This window comes from Megascapheus bottae, chromosome 13, assembly GCF_031878675.1.
Source record: "Megascapheus bottae isolate mThoBot1 chromosome 13, mThoBot2.hap1, whole genome shotgun sequence".
Taxonomy (NCBI): Eukaryota; Metazoa; Chordata; class Mammalia; order Rodentia; family Geomyidae; genus Megascapheus; species Megascapheus bottae.
Genome location: NC_143521.1, coordinates 38,145,468 through 38,162,871, shown reverse-complemented (window position 1 = coordinate 38,162,871; position 17,404 = coordinate 38,145,468). Strand labels below are relative to the sequence as shown.

Below are 17,404 nucleotides of genomic sequence, written 5' to 3'. Positions count from 1 at the left end.
TCCAGAATAGGGGTGGGGGTGGGGGAAAGGAAATGGGGACCAAGACATGAGAAAGGGTATCAATGTATGTGAAGTAATGCACCTTCTATCTGGTGAATATAATGTAACCCTTCTATTTATTACAATAAAAAATATATGAAAAAAAAATTCCAGAAGTGGTGCTGTGGCTCAAGTGATAGAGGACTAGCCTATAGAAAGTCCAAGGACAGTGCTCAGGCCCTGAGCCCAAGCCCAGGACTGGCAAAAAAAAAAAAAAAAAAATCTAAGGAACATAGCCTAGACCCTGAGTTCAAAATCCAGAAATCGCACACAAAATCCTAGCAAGTATTCCTTCTAATCTTCTCAAGAATATTTAACTGCCCAAATCCTGAATCCCGACATCTTAACACAAATCAGAGGAATGTTACACCTGCTTATCATGTACACTTATACCATTGCTTCTGATACCAGTCATACATGCTAGAAATTCAAGTCATTCTCTATACCTGGCCTAATTCCAACTTACCCCATTAGACTCAAGTCCTGAGTTACTTATTATATAATAAGCCATTCCCTGATTAATTTTCAATCCTAACTGGAATGAATAATGTATTTTTCCATTATCAAAGCATATGCTTTTACAAGAATACTTACCACATTGTTTTTACCATCTTAACGTTTGAGCTGAGTGAGAAGCTTTATAGTAATACTGTCATCTGAAGCATAAGTTATGTAGTAAATTGTAAGCGTATTGAACATGTTGGAGAACATGTGCTCAAGCAACAAAAAGAGAATTTCAACTTCCTAAGAATTATCCCATAGGGCAGGTGTTTCTCCTGCCCCAGACAAAATGTAGTTACTGTATCCTTGGCCAGCCTCAAAATCATGTGAAGCCTCAAAAAGAATGTGAAGACCAGAAATACTGACTTACTCACTGACTGACTGGGAGTAACTAGTACAGATGAAATTCAGATTTAGGAGTACCTTCCTAAATGTTAAAGAAACATTTTAGAAAGCCTTAAAATATGGAAGGAGCCATCATAGAAAAATGAAGCAAGCACAGCTGAATCTGGCTAATATGCTGTCCTTTTTAAGAATCTGTACATGAATACATAAAACCTAAAGTCAAGAAATACAGTATTACAGACTTCTTTTGTAGTCATCATTACATACATGCACACATACCTATTGGCCTATGTCTCTATTAATACACAACAGACCTTCCTAAAAATAGCTTCCTAAAATTTTTTTAAAAACTTGTGAGGGCCAGCGAACTAGGCACAAGCCTGTTAGCCTGTCCGCCTCTGGCCCCTTGCTGGGCCTTTCTCCCCTGAACCCATATTGGGTCTTTCCCTTCACCCATTAGCCAATCAGTTCAAAGCACGACAGCTCGCTAAACCGACCAATGATTAGTCATGACCCTCTTCCTGGTTTGTATTGCTCCAATGCTTGCTGGGACCTGCCCCCTACCAAAGAATGTATTAAAGGTGCTGTAATTTTGTGCTTGTGGCCTCTGGTCTGCACTCGACTATCAGTGCGCAGAGACCCGTGCTCTTTTGTACTGATACAAAAAAACAAAGAACAGAACCTGGATTAAGAAAGGAAACCATTAGAGTCAGATTCTATAAACTCTATTACTAAGTAATGCCTATATTTTGTGAAGTGAATGGATCCATGCACTCATGTTTTTATCCTTACTCTCTTCTCTCTACTTATTAACTGTGCTGGTCCCAGGGTTTGAACTCAAGAGCTTGGGCACATGTCCTTGAGCTTTGTTGCTCAAGACTAGCAACCTGCCACTTGAGCCTCAACTCCACTTCCAACTTTTTTGGTTAACTGGAGTTAAGAATTTTATAGACTTTCCTACCCACATTGCCTTTGAACCATGATCCTCATATATTCTGGACTAGCTATGATTATAGGCATGACTCACTGGTTCTTGGCTTATATTTAGTTTTGGTGCTGGGGCTTCAACTCAGAGTCTGGGTGCTGCCCACTGAGTTTTGTGCTCAAGGCTAGCACCCTACCACTGAAGCCACACTTCTACTTCTGGCTTCTTGGTAGTTAACTGCAGATAACTGTCTCACAAACTTGCCAGAAGGCTGGCTTTGAATCACAATCCTCAGATCTTGGCCTCCTAAGTAGCTAGGTGTCGTGAGCCAAGCTTGTACATCAGAATAAAGGTATAAGAGAAAATATGTAAGTAGCCCACACGGAAAAGGAAAAACTGATGAGAGGTATTCTGGACAAAGGCATGAGGCCTTTTATCTTGCTTTATCAGACAGAGTCACACTATATAGCTTTGCTGGCCTCCAACTACTTATCTTCCTGCCTTGGGTTACAGGTATGCAACATGGCTATATTCCCCTGATTTCTAAAACCAGAAACCACTTCTTGGCACTTGTGCGATTTATACAGCAATTTCAGGGTTATTTTGGTCATAATCATCTGCTTTATATATGTAGTTTGCATTTTTTGGTCTAACAAATATCTCTTGAGTATTTTCAAGCTGTATTACTCTAGGATTCCAGCAGTAGGCAGACAAATGGAGAGGAATTGTGGGCAGTCATAATCTACAATGTACATATGTGACAATGGCACAAGGAGAATTTACAAGTAGGGATGTGGATGATGAAAGAAGTGAGTTATAAGATGCACTACACATAAAACAGACATGTTAAATTGAAATCCTTAGTATTTGAAGTATATACATGCGTTAGGAATGTGGCTTAGTGGTACGGTGCTTGACTAGCGTGCATGAAATCCTGGGTTTCATTCTTCAGTACTACATACCCAGATAAAGTAGGAAGTGGCATTGTGGCTCAAGTGGTAAAGTGCTAACCTTGAGGAAAAGAACGTCAGGGATAGTGCTCAGAGGTCCTGAGTGCAAGCCTCAGGATTGGCAAAAAAAAAAAAAGTGTATGTATACATTTATGGAAGATTTTTCTGCAGGACAACAGTCTGGAATTCAATTCAAAATTGAAGAAAGTAAAATCTTTAAGTGCTATCAGCAAAGCCTGAAGTTCAGAAATACAAGAGTACAGTCAGATGCAGTATACCTGTAATCCAAGCTCCTTGAAAGCCAAAGAAAAATTTTTGCTCCAAGGCCCACCTGGATAAAAAAGTGGCAAGGACCCTACCCTAAGAAACTAGCCAACCAGGTAGGTGGCTCACACCTGCAAGACTACTCAGGAGGCTGAGATCTTAAGATCATGGTTCAAAGCCAGCCTAAGCAGAAAAGTCTGTAGGACTCTCATTTCCAGGGGGGAGGGGGAGAGTCAAGGCATGCTATACAGCAGGCAGAGGTAGGCTAGAAATACCTTTCTTTTACTCATCTCTGTAATCCTGGTGCCAAAACAATAATATATGAATAGTATAAAGTATATACTGTATATCAATCCAAGAACAAATATTAAGAAATATAGTAGTATACATAAAACCCTAAGAGATTGTTAGCATACATAGGTGAGAAAAATAAGCTCAGAAAAAAAAATTGAGTAACTTACTAAAAGGTCACACTGGTAGTAAATGGTATAGGTGAATTCAAACCTAGGACCCTGTCTCTTAAAATGCTGAATAAATGAACAGATGAAGTTTTCTTTCTTGATAGTTTCATGGTTTTCTACAAAATAAGGAGTCCAAGAACAAAATGAGGACAAAAGTTTATATAGGAATTGGCCTTATTTGTCAGTGAAACCACATACACAAACATTTAGATAGGCAATCTGCTGACAGGGGATTATTTCATGTCATGGCAATACATAGGAGAATAAATGCATGCACAAACAGCATTTAAATAATTCTTACCATTCATTGAGTGTCCACTAAATACGAATTACTTTATCTTGTTTAATTGCTAACAATTTCTTATGATTAGGAAGTTCTCAGATCTCAAATTAGAAAGTACATAGTCAACAGTGTATACGTCAAAAGAACTAAGTTGAACATAGATATACACTAAGTAACCAATCTGAACAATTTTGTTTACACAAGCAGTGAGTGTAAAAAAGGTTTTAATGAAATATTTTATAACTGAAAGTAAAAATATCATTACTAACCACACAAACATCTGCCTGTTTGCATGAACAGGTTGGGCTGATTAGTAACTCCAATTGAGAACGCAGTTTCTCATCATCACCAAGAACCTGGTTAAATTTCTTCACAAAATCTTGTGCTTTCCCAGGGTCAGGCAAATTCTCTACAAAAATGAAGAGCAAATAAATTATTAATGGGCTAGGAGCATGACTGAGTAGTGGAGGTCTTGCTTAATATTCATGAAGCCCTAGGTTCAATTCTTCAGTATTCCAGAAAAGTCTGTAAGTGGCGCTGTGGCTCAAGTGCTCAGGCACTGAGTTTGAGCCCCAAGACTGGCTAATAAATAAATAAATAGTCATGAAAAACTACTCAATTAGCTGGGCACAGTGGCTCACGCCGGTAATCCTAGCTACTCAGGAGGCTGAGATCTGAAGATCACAGTTCAAAGCCAGCCTGGACACTATAAAGTCTATGAGACTCTTATCTCCAATTAATCAAAAGAAAACCAGAAATGGCACTGTGACTCAAGGGGTAGCTCAGGGACAATGCCCAGGCCCAGAGGTCCAAGGTCCATGACTAAAACAAACTACTCAATTAAAAGTAAGTTCCTTCAAAAGTAAAGGGGTAGACTAGTCAGTGGTCCACACCTGTAATCATAGCTTCTCAGAGGCTGAGATCTGAGGATCATTATTAGAAGCCACCCTAGACAGGAAAGGTTGTGAGGCTTTTTTTTTTTTCCTTTTTGCCAGTTCTGGGGTTTGAACTTAGGGCCTAAGCACTCTACTACTAGGCTAAAGTCCTAGCCCTTGTAAGATTTTTATCTGCAATAAAACTTTCAGAAAAAGGCAGGAGTGGAACAATAGTTCTACTGGTAGAGCACTAGCCTTGAACAAAAATAAGCTCAGGGATAGTGCCTAGAGTTTGGCTGGCAAGTCAAACGGTCCCATTATTCAAGAAATAATTGTACTTGCTAAGCACTGATGGCTCACACCTGCAATACTAGCTACTCAGGAGGCTGAAATCTAAAGACTATGGTTCAAAGCTATCCAGGGCAGAAAAATCTGTGAGAATCTTATCTCCACTAAACTACCGGAAAAACTGGAAATAAGAGTTGTAGCTCAAAGTAGTAGTGTTAGCCTTGAGCAAAAAACTCAGGAACATTGCACAGGCTGAGTACCAGCCTGCCAACTGACAGGAATAAAAAAAGGTATTCATAGCCGGGCACTGTAGCTCACGCCTATAATCCTAGCTACTCAGGAGGGCTGAGATCTGAGGATCAAGGTTCAAGGCCAGCCTGGGCACAAAAGAACCTGAGACTCATCTCCAATTAACCTCAAGAAAATGGGAAGTGGGTCTTGGCTCAAGGGTAGGGCAGTAGCCTTGAGCTGAAGAGCTCAGGGACAGTGCCCAGTCAGAGTTCAAGCCCTATGACCCACAAAAAAGGAAAAAAAAAAAAAGAACTATTCATTACTGACTTAATAGCTGGAACAAAATTACACTTTAGAAAAACAAAACTAAGCAGTTAAGAGAAAATCATACAAACTGGCGAGATTGTACTTCTTTTTTATTATCTTTCAGTAGTTGTTAAAAGGGGTCTCAATTCAACACATCAGTTTACAAGTGCAATCCTTCATCGGTGTTACTCCTTTCATCATACAGAATTTTTTTTAAATTTCAATTTCATTCACATTGGGTAAATTAGTGGGTCTAATATTCATTATATATTTAGTGGTGATCAAATATACTCACTTGCTATGGTCATCAGTTTCCCAAACATGGCAGAACAGTTAGCCTCTGACTGAAATTTAAAACAGAAACAAAATAACAGGGAGTCATATATAGTAATAATAAAAAAAAATCAATCCTCTTTACTGTGCAATGGGTCATACTTAACAATCACAATGTACCCACTAGAAAAAATGCTTGAGATATCTATACCTTAAGTTGAAAGCAAAGAACTATAGTATTGAGAAATAACAACCATTAAGACAAAATAGAGGTAAAAGAGTTGATAGTAGTAAAGCATTAAAATATAAATAAAATACCCAAATAGCTGAGTGACCATTGTCTTAGCTACTCAGATGGATAAAGGAATAGTATCATGTAAGTTCCTAAGTGTGGTATCAGCCTGGGCAGTATACGAAGAACCTTTGCCAAAAGAACTCAGAATAAGGGACCAGGCACAAGCTCCTTTTAATGAGGAGGGAGAGATTGGGATGACTGCGTCCTGAATCTACATCAGACATGATGTTAGTAAGACACCCAACTCAAATAACAAACTTGGCATGGTGGCACATAGCTGTAATCTAAGCAACATGGGAAGCATAGGTAGGAGGACCACAGCACCAAGCAGAAAGCAAATAACAGAAAACAAAAGAAAAAAAGGCAGGTGCCATTAGTTACACCTGTAATCACAGCTACTTAGAAGGCTGAGAGACTAGGATCATAGTTTGAAGCCAGTATGACAGGAAAGTAAGATAGTGAGCCTTTTATCTGCAATTAACCACCAAACAGGTAGATGTGGAGGTCTGGCTCAAGTAGTTAAAGCTCTACCCTTGGCAAAAAGGCTTAGGGATAGTGCTCAGGCCCTGAGTTCAGGCCCCCTGGAACAACATAAAAACAAAACCAAGACATTATTGAAAAAAATAGCCTCCTGGAAGCCAAAGACAAAAACTACACTATCATCTGAACAGATGCAGAAGGCCATATATAACAGACAAACAGCCAACATTATACTGAATGTTAAACCATTTCCCCTAAAAACAGGAACAAGGCAAGGGGGTCCATTCTCCACTCCACTTCAGAATAGTTCTGGAATTCCTACCTAGAGCAATAAGGCAGGGAAAAGGACATAAAAGGGTTTCATAACTTAATCCTAGCTACTCAGGAGGCTGAGATCTGAGATTCAAAGCTAGTCCGGGCACAAAAGAACACAAAGGAAGTGAGATTCTTATCTCCAATTAATCACTAGAAAAATGGAAAGTGGGGCTGTGGCTACAGAGGTAGGGTGGTAGCCTTGAGCTGAAAAGCTCAGGGACAGGGCACAGGCGCAGAGTTCAAGCCCCACAACCCACCAAAAAAACAAAACAGAAACAAAAACAAGGATTCATACAGGGAAAGAAGTCAAACCATCCTTATCTGCAGATGATGAGATCTTATCTCTAAGGACCCAAAAGATTCCACTCACAAGCTATTAGAACTGATCAACCATGTTGGCAAAGTAGCAATATATAAAATTAACCCACAAAAGTCACTAGGGTTTTCGTATGACAACAATGTACAAGCAGAAAGGGAAATCAGGAAAACAATTCCATTTGCAATAGACTCAAAACAAAAACAAAAACCTACCAACTTAGAACTAAACCTAACCAAAAATGTAAGATTTTTATAGTGAAAACTATAAAAATTTGGAGAAAGAAATCAAAGAGGACACGAGAAATTAGAAAGACTTTTTTGTTCCTTTATAGCTAGAACATTGTGAAATGGCCATATTGCCAAAAATGATGTAAAATCCATGCAATCACCATAAAACTTCCAATGACATTCTTTACCAAGATAGAGAAAGCAATTGAAAAATTCATATGGAACAAAAGATCTAGAATAGCCAAAGCAATTCTTGGTTTAAAATAAAGAATATATTTGTATTTGGTTATTTGAAATTGGATAGGGAACAGGGGAAAACAAGATGGAGGGGGTGTGGGGGGGGGGGAATGGGGACCAAGACATGTGAAAGGGTATCAATGTATGGGAATTAATGCACCATCTATCTGACAAATATCATGTAACCCTTCTATTAATTACAATAAAAAATATATGAAAAAAATAAAGAAAAAAGGTAATACCTCCCATCTGTTGATCCCCTGGCACGTGCTCGCTCTCCCCACCCCTCCCATATATACATATATATATAAAACCTTTATAATAGCAATATATTATAACAACAAAATGTAAAAACAAAGCAACAAAAACAAACAAAAAACCAACACAGGATATGGTGGTTTGAACTTGTAATCCTAGTTATTTAGTAGGCTCAGATCTGAAGATCAAGGTTCAAAGACAATCTGAGAAAGAAAGTCCAAGAGATTCTTAGCTCCAATTAAGCATTAAAAAGGCAGAAGTAGAGCCAAGAGTGTGGCCTAGTGGAAGAGTGCTTGCCTAATATGCACAAAGCCTTAGGTTGAATTCCTTGGTGTCACATATACATCAAAGGCCAGAAGTGTTGCTGTGGCTCAAGTGGTAGAGAGCTGTCATTGAGCAAAAAGCTCAGGGACAGTGCCCAAGCCTTAAGTTAAAGCCCTAAGACTGCCCCCTGCCAAAAGGGGGGGGGGGGAAACGGGTGCAGTAGCTCATGCCTATAATTCTAGCTTCTTAGGAGGCAGAGATCTGAGAATTGCAGTTCAAGGCTAGCCCAGGCACTGAAGACCATGAGGCTCTTATCTCCAATTAACCACTAGAAAACCGGAAGTGGCACTGTGACTCAAGGGGGAGGCTAGCAGCCTACAAACAAAAAAATAGAAACAGCAGAAAAGGGGCCGGGATTTTGGCCTAGTGGTAGAGTGCTTGCCTAGCATGCATGAAGACCAAGGTTCGATACCTCAATATCACATACATAGAAAAGCTTAAGGAAAGCTCAATGCGCGAGTTCAGTCCCCGGAACCAGCAAAAAAAAAAAAAAAAATAGGATAGAGGATAGTTCAAGTGGTAGAGTGAAAGAAAAAGCCAACTAAGAAAGGGAAGGTATTAGTTCAAGCCTTAGTATTAACACTTGTATGTACACACACACACACACACACACACACACACACACACACAATCTAGAGCAAAAACAAATGCAGTGGCACAGAAAAAAGATCGGAGTCCAAACACCAATTCCACAAAACAAAACGAAACAATCCCTTAGACTATTTTGCCCTTGTCAGGTACCAGTAACTAACATTTATAATCCTACCTACTCAGGAGGCTGAGACTGAGGATCACAGTTCAAAGTCAACCTGGGAAGAAAAATCTGTGGCTCAAATGATAAGAGTATCAGACTCCTTAACAAAAAAATTCAGGGATAGCAAATAGGCTCTGACTAAGCCCCAGGAATGGCATGCATGCGCACACGCACACGAAAGAGTAACTTCCCCTCCAAAAATTATTTTCCTGGTCTGGAGTGGCCTAGTGTAAGAGTGCTTGCCTAGCATGCACGAAGACCTGGGTTCGATTCCTCGGTACCACATGCATAGAAAAAAGCCAAAAGTGGTGCTGAGGCTCAAGTGGTAGCGCTCTAGTCTTGAGAAAGTCCAAGGACAGTGCTCAGGCCCTGAGCTCAAGCCCAGGATTAGCAAAAAAAAAAACTTCCTAACAATCTACACTTTGCTATGAGTTAATATTAAATTTTAGTATTTTTGATAAAAAGGTGACAATAACTCCAAAGCTGATGCCCTAAGAGTAACTTAATAAATGAGCTTTTACAGGAACACTTTAATTTCCTATCAGATCATTTACAGATAGACTTGCTCTAATATACATGGGTCATGAGAGAATTCGGTAGCATTTGTTGGCTAATAGCTACCATTCTAGCAAACTAACTCAAACTCACACTAAGGCGGCTGGGTGATGGTGACTCACACTGATAATCCTGGCTACTCAGGAGGCTAAGATCTTAAGTTAGCCTGGGCAAGAAAGACAGCAACCAAATTTGGCAAAGCACTTCTTTGTCCATTCCAGAAAATAAGCATTCTATTCATTTACAATGACAATTTAGCCTGAGCAACCACAGAAATTATGTTTAAATGACATTTGGAAAATGGGATACCCAAGGTACTTTTAACCTGTTCATTATATGGTACTATTTAAAAAAATAATATCAACACCCAAGACCCTCCAAAAAAGAAAAAACAAAAAACAAAAAAGGAGCTGGGAGTGCAGTCTAGTGGTAGAGTGCACCCAAGCATATATAAAGCCCTAAGTTTAGCTTCTTCAGTACCACATTCTCAGAAAAAGCTGGAAATGGTGTTGTGGCTCAAGTGGCCAAGCACTAGCCTTGAGCAAAAAGTGTCCAAAGACAGTAACCAGGCCTTGAGTTTGAACCCCAGGATTGGCCAAAAAGAAAAGTAAATACTATAAATAATGACTTTAAACAAACTATGAACCTACGGTAGGCTGCTTGTGCAAATCCAATAGTTCGCGTACATGACTCCGAAGCATGTTCTGACACTTCCACATTTCATTGAGAGCTCTGTAAAGTTAAAAATACATTAGTTACTCTTCTTAATGTACATATAACTTTTACATCTTTTTTTGCCAGTCCTGGCACTTGAACTCAGGGCCTGGACATTGTTCTTGAACTTTCTCAAGATTTGTCCTCTATCACTTGAGCTACAGAATCTCTACACTACAGCACCCTACATGAATACATTAAAAAAAAAAAAAAAACGGGGGAGGGGGTAGGTAATGGGGCTTGAACTCTGGGCATGGGCACTGTCCCTGAGCTCTTCTGCTCAAGGTTATCGTCCTACCCCTGGGCCTGGGAGTTGTCCCTAAGCTCTTCTGCTCAAGGCTACCAGCCTACAACTTGAGTCACAGTACCACTTGAGTTTTCTAGTGCTTAATTGGAGATAAAGAGTCTCATGGTCTTTAGTGCCAAGGCTGGCCTTGAACTACGATGCTCAGATGTCAGCCACCTGAGTAGGTAGAATTACCTGCATGAACCACAGCACCTGGCTCTAACATATAATTTTCTTTATTAAAGAACTTAACATTGATTTTTACATTATACTTCAAATACTGTATTTAACAAACAAGTATTCAAGAAGGGAATCTCCATATACAATCACTGGCACTTAGATTTTAGAACATAATTAAAATTAGACTGCAGGTTTGTATGTCATGGATACATATTAATCTATGTAATAAAACATTATGTCTATAGAGTCATAAATTTTTATGTCTATGTAGTTGTGTTTATATTTCCAATACCATGTCCATAGCATTGGGTACACAAATATTGAATCCTTGCTCTTGTACTGTTTGGATCTACTAGCCACATATTAAGGATACCATGTGCCTTTTGTTCCTTTGGTCTTGACTTGTCTCACTCAACATGATTCACTCTAGATTAATCCACTTCCCTGCAAATGCCATTATTTTATCTTGTCTGTTGGCTATGTAGAATTCCGTTGTATATACCACATTTTTTTATCTACTCATCTGCAGTAGGGCATCTGGATTGTTTCCATCACTTGGCTATTGTGAATAGTACAGAGATGAGCAGGTGTCCTTATCATATCCTGGGTTATGATGTGCAGGATAGATGCCCAGGAGTGGTATGGCAGGATGTTCAGGATAGATGCCCAGGAGAGGTATGGCGGGATTGTAGGGAAGGTCAATTTTCAGTTCATTAAGAAATCTCTACATTGCTTTCCAGAGTGGCTGAACTAGTTTACAATCCCACCAGCAGTGCAGTAGGGTTCCTTTTTCTCTACAACCCCGCCAGCATCTGTCATTGTCTGAGGTCAAAATCTTGGCCATTCTTGTAAGTTGTTTTTATTTGCATTTCCTTTATGGCATGGATGATAAGCATTTTCTTATATGCTTTTCTGCCGTTTTAACCTCTTCTTTTCGTAAGATTCTCTTTAGTTCCCTTGCCCATGTAGTGATTGGTTTATTGGGTTTGGGGGGGATTAGTTTCTTGAGTTCCCTGTAGATACTGGATATTAAGCATTTATCTGATGTATTATTGGTAAATATCTTTTCCCAGTTGGTTGGCTGTCTTTCTACTCTTGTAGCTATGCTTTTATCTATGCAGAAACTTTTTTTTTTTTTTTTTTTTTGCCAGTCCTGGGCTTGAGCTCAGGGCCTGAGCACTGTCCTTGGACTTTCTCAAGGCTAGAGCTCTACCACTTGAGCCTCAGCACCACTTCCAGCTTTTTTCTATGTATGTGGTACCGAGGAATCGAACCCGGGTCTTCATGCATGCTAGGCAAGCACTTTAACGACTAGGCCAAACTCCCGGCCCTATGCAGAAACTTTTTATTTTTAGGTAATCCCATTTATCGAGTCTCTCTCCAACCTGTTGTGACCCTGGGATTCTGTTCAAAAAGTTTTTGCCTGTGCCTATGCGTTCCAGTGTCTCTCCAACTATAACCTGTAGGAGTTTCAAGGTTTCTGGACTGACATTGAAGTCTTTGATCCATTTTGAGTTAATACTTGTGCATGGCGAAAGGCTAGGGTCAATTTTTAGTTTTCTGCATGTGGCTGCCCAGTTTTGCCAGCACCAATAACTGAACAGGCTGTGTTTGTTCCTTTGGCTTCTTTGTCAAATACAAGTTGACTATAGGTATGTGGTTTTACCTATATATAATTTTTTAAGAAACAAATTCTTAGGATTTACGACAGTTAGAAACAAATGGTAAATGCAGGGTTTTTCATAAAAAGAATTTCTTACTTTTCAGTAAATGCTGTGCTTGGAATCAAATCTCAAAGCCTCATGAATGTTAGACAAAAAGTCTACTACTGACAGTTTGCAAGGGTCAGCAAGATCTTGCCACATATATAAAAAAGGTGCTTTTGTTTTTGTTTTGTTTTTGTCGGTTGTGGGACTTGAACTCTGGGCCTGAGTGTTGTCCTTGGGCTCTTCAGCTCAAGGCTACCCTACCCCTTGAGCCACAGCACCACTTCCAGATTTCTGGTTGTTAACTGGAGATGAATCTCACTGGACTTTAGTGCAGGGGCTGGCTTGGAACTGTGATCCTCAGATCAGCCTCCTGAGTAGCTAGGATTATAGGTGTGAGCTACCACACGAGGCCCCAATTAAGGGTTTTTGTAAGTTGCTCTAAACTAAGGCAGCTACATAGTTCTAGACCAGGAAAGATAAAATGTCTAAATGTGTAGCATATATATGCCTCAAGTACAGAAAATATAGAAACCTTTGGAAGGTATAGTATATCACAGGAAAAAAAAAAGGCAAAAGGACAGACATTTGATATCAAAGGTTTAAAGCACACAAAAATAAATTATATTGGGGCCGGGAGTTTGGCCTAGTGGTTGAGTGCTTGCCTAGCATGCACGAAGACCCGGGTTTGATTCCTCGGTACCACATACGTTGAAAAAAAAAAAAAAAAAAAGGCCGGGAACTGAGGCTCAAGTGGTAGAGCTCTAGCCTTGAGAAAAGTTCAAGGACAGTGCTCAGGCCCTGAGTTCAAGCTCAGGACTGGCAAAAATAAATAAATAAATAAATTATTATTTCCATTAAGTCAAGTAATGAGTATATTTTTAAAACTGACTTTAAACAGATTTTATTTTACTCTCTTTTCTCTATAAACATAAACTTTCTTAACTTAGAGATCCCCTCCATACTTCATAGGTACAAAGAGCACTTATTTTACCTGAATAGTTAGAACAATGACCAATATTTCTTTTTGCCACAAGAGTTGGCATTATTGCTCACTTGTAAAGCTTTAAAAGAATGAAAGTTAACATCTGCTGATATGGCACATCAGGGATATAAAATTAGCTTCACAGAATTTCTGCTGAAAAGATATGATCTTAGTCAAAGATTGGGGGAGGAGGGCACATGCGTGCTACCCATTCCATAGGCTATATAAAGCCCTCAAAATTATTTGGTATATAATGGGAAAGAAAAATATGCTTGTCAGCTTATAGAGACCATTAGCCTGTACTGACAATTTGTATTATATTTATCTATATTTGCCAGTCCTGGGGCTTAAACTTAGGGCCCAGGTACTGTCTGTGAGCTTCTTTGCTCAAGGATAGCACTCTACCACTTGAACCTTGGCACCACTTCCAGCCTTTTCTATTTATGTCGTACTAAGGCAATAAATCCATGTATGCTAGGCAAAACAATCTACGACTAAGCCACATTCCCAGTACTGAAGTGTACAGCAGTCCTCTTCTGCTGTTATAAATGGCACATGGTTTTAAAAAAAAAAAAAAGTTCCTCACCATGCTCTAAGAAAAGGGAAACAATGAGAAATTCCAAATGGACAGCATATAATATGAATTAATTGCCTGTCTGCAAATTCTTCCAAAGCATGGGGAAAAAAAAAAAAAAGGATTAAACATGGCTCTAAGACTAGAGGCGATTATCAAGTATGTAACTACAGAAAAGGAAAACATAAAGAACATTGTATTTGTATTTATAGTTGCAGTATTTCTTGGGTTTTTTTTTTGCTAAGGTGTGTCAGTACATGGATAGAATTTCAGTGCTTGGCAGGCTGTTTTAACAGTATCACCAAGCCTGAGGCCAGTCTGGTTTAGCTAGAGTTTAAGGTTAGACAGGGCCATATAGCAAGACAGTATTTACATATGTAAGTAAGAAAGCAAGTAAGATTTTCTAACTTAAATACTAAAAAGCAAAATCCACTTAGGAAAATAAGTCGGCCATTTGAAGAGTAACTTACTTTACAGCATTTGGATCCAAAGAAGCATATAAATAATATAAGCATTTCATTCTTTCTTCTGTTTCCAGGTTGTGGGGAACAAGATACTGGGCAAAAATTTTCTCTACTAACAGTCTACAAAACAACAACAAAATCCCCCCGCCCCAAATATAATTATTGAAAGGCAATAGTCATTTTAACCATTTTAAGTATACCAGTACTCGTTATAAGCACATATACAATGATCAGATTCTTTAATTAGAACATTATTTTTCCTTTTTTTTTTTTTTGGGGGGGTGGTGGTCAGTCATGGGGCTTAAACTCTGGGCCTGGGTACTGTCCCTCAGCTCTTCAGCTCAAGGCTTCCACCCTACCCCCGGAGCCACAGCACCACTTCTAGTTTTCTAGTGGTTAACTGGAGATAAGAGTCTCATGGTCTCTACTGCCCGGGCTGGCCTTGAACCACTATCCTCAAATCCCAGCGTTCTGAGTAGTTAGGATTACAGGTGTGAGCTACAGTGCCTGGCTTTAATTAGAAGATGTTCAGTAGTTATTTCCAAATTAGACAATAAGTACAGTGGCTTTATTACGTTATAATCTATCATTATGGAACATTTGTTCTAGAATGGTTAAGTATTATTTTGTGTGCATTCACGCATGCATGTGTGTATGTGCTGCTCTGACAGCTTAGGAGCTGTCCTGAGCTTTTGTGTTCAAGACTACCATTCTGCCACTTTGAGTCACAGGCTCATTTCAGGCTTTTTTTGGAAGTTTATTGGAGATAAAGACTTTCCCATAGACTTTCCTGCCTGGGCTTTACTCCATGCATGATCCTCAGATCTCAGCCTCCCAAAGATTACAGGAACAATTTACCGGTGCCCAGCTCAAAAATGGTTAAGTAAACCAGGTGCTGGCGGCTCATCTCTATAATCTTACCTACTCAGGAGGCTGGGATCTGAGAATGATGGTTAGTTTATGAAAAATGTACACAATGAATTTTTCTTCTTTCCACTCAATTTCTTATCAACAGTGGAATATTTTTCTGCTTGCTTTATATCTACTATTCATTATCAAGGGAATAAGAGAACAAGAGCTTTTCATTTAACCAATGATGTGTGTGTGTGTGTGTGTGTGTGTGTGTGTGTGTGTGTATGTATGTATGTGGATATATATCCAGTGACAACTAACTTGCCTCAATTCAATGAAACACTGCAAAGTACTTTATAACCAACGGCTATTAGTATAATATAAAATAGATTCACAAAATGAAATCAGCATTCCTTCGACTGGTAGAGACTCCATTGCAAAAACAACAACTTGTCATAAATTATCAGTGTTTATTATAATATAGTGCATCATGCTTATTAATACATATGAAAATCCAGTAAGGAATATTATGTCTCTCTCCCTCTCTCACCAATCCTGGGACTTGAACTCAGAGGCTGAGACCTGTCCTTGGGACTTCTGGCTTTTTCTATGTATGTGGTACTAAGGAAACGAACCTGGATCTTCATGCATGCTAAGCAAGCACTCAATTACCACACCACAATCCGGGCCTATATTTCTCTAATATGCCTCCAAGGTCTATTTTTATTTCACTATTAGGTTACCATACAATTATGGACAGTCTTATTTAAATACAGAACATATAAATATGCAGAAATAACTTCAAATTTAGAAATAAATTATTTAAACATGGAATAGACATACTTAAAAGTAAAAAGCAGATTAGATTCCAACTTTAACCAATACATTTGACTCACTTGTCATCAATGCTGTTTTGATAATAAATATGTAAAAGTTTATCCTTGATCCAGCTGACTTTCTCTGCAGCATCCTTTCCTGCTTCACCATGAAGGCAGTATTTTTTATAAAGTTGAGCCAGACCCATCATAGCTTCTTTTCTTACTCGCCACTAGAAAACATAGCATGTATTAGACTATAACAAATCTTTGCACTAGCCTGCAAACAATGCTAAGGTTTCACCAGCTGGTACAGTTTTATGTACAAATAAATTGTAGCACAGTATTTTTGTGAGCATTTTTTTTTAATTTTTTGCCAGTTGTGGGGCTTGAACTCAGGGACTGAACACTGTCGTTGGACTTTTCTCAAGGCTAAAGCTCTACCACTTGAGCCATAGCACCACTTTCATCTTTTTTCTATGCATGTGGTAACGAGGAATTGAACCCAGGTCTTCATGCATGCTAGGCAAGCACTCTACCACTAGGCCAAACTCCGGGACTGTTATTTTACCAGTCACACTGAATCTGTTATTACTTAGAAATTCGCTTTTGTAAATACTGCTCAACTAACATATACTACCAAAATTTTACTTCTCTCAAAGCAACAGTAAATGTTACCAATTATTTTACTTGACCCACTCTAGAAATATATTGGCCAAGTTTTAGAGGTGATTAAAAAATGGTAATAACGGGGCTGGGAGTTTAACCTAGTAGTAGAGTGCTTGTCTATCATGCACAAAGATCTGGGTTTGATTCCTCAGTATCACATACATAGGAAAAAAAAAAAAAAAGCTGAGGCTCAAGTGGTAGACCTCTAGCCTTAAGAAAATCCAAGGATAGTGCTCATGCTCTGAGCTCAAGCTCAGGATTTGCAAAAAAGAGGGGGGAGGGAGAAAAGGAGGGAGGTAAAGGAAAATAACATAAAATTCACTCTGTAAACCAGGGCTAGAACATCTAGAATGGATACAGAAAATGTGGTATATATACACAATGGAATTCTACATAGCCAACAGACAAGATAAAATAATGGCATTCACAAGGAAATGGATGAATCTAGAGCGAATCACGTTGAGTGAGACAAGTCAAGACCTAAGGAACAAAAGGCACATAGTATCCTTAATATGTGGCTATTAAATCCAAAGAGTACAAGAGCAAGGACTCAATAACTGTATACCCAAAGCTATGGACATGGTAATGGAAATATAAACATACCTATACAGACATAAAAACCTACGACTCTCTAGACACGATGTTTCATTTCTT

At 38.9% G+C, this 17,404-nt stretch overlaps 1 protein-coding gene across 4 annotated transcripts in view; it reads right to left on the bottom strand.

Annotated features, from left to right (window-relative positions):
• The window catches only part of Pds5a (PDS5 cohesin associated factor A), a 100,336-nt gene that overhangs the window by 33,065 nt on the left and 49,867 nt on the right, over positions 1 to 17,404 (bottom strand). For all 4 annotated transcript variants that reach the window (XM_090343695.1, XM_090343694.1, XM_090343692.1 and 1 more), the window contains 5 exons: positions 16,163 to 16,314; positions 14,421 to 14,534; positions 10,156 to 10,237; positions 5,764 to 5,812; positions 4,038 to 4,177 (listed from right to left, as the gene is read on the bottom strand). In XM_090343695.1, coding sequence (XP_090199821.1) covers positions 4,038 to 4,177; positions 5,764 to 5,812; positions 10,156 to 10,237; positions 14,421 to 14,534; positions 16,163 to 16,314 — 537 coding nt within the window. The remainder of the gene's footprint in view (positions 1 to 4,037; positions 4,178 to 5,763; positions 5,813 to 10,155; positions 10,238 to 14,420; positions 14,535 to 16,162; positions 16,315 to 17,404) is intronic.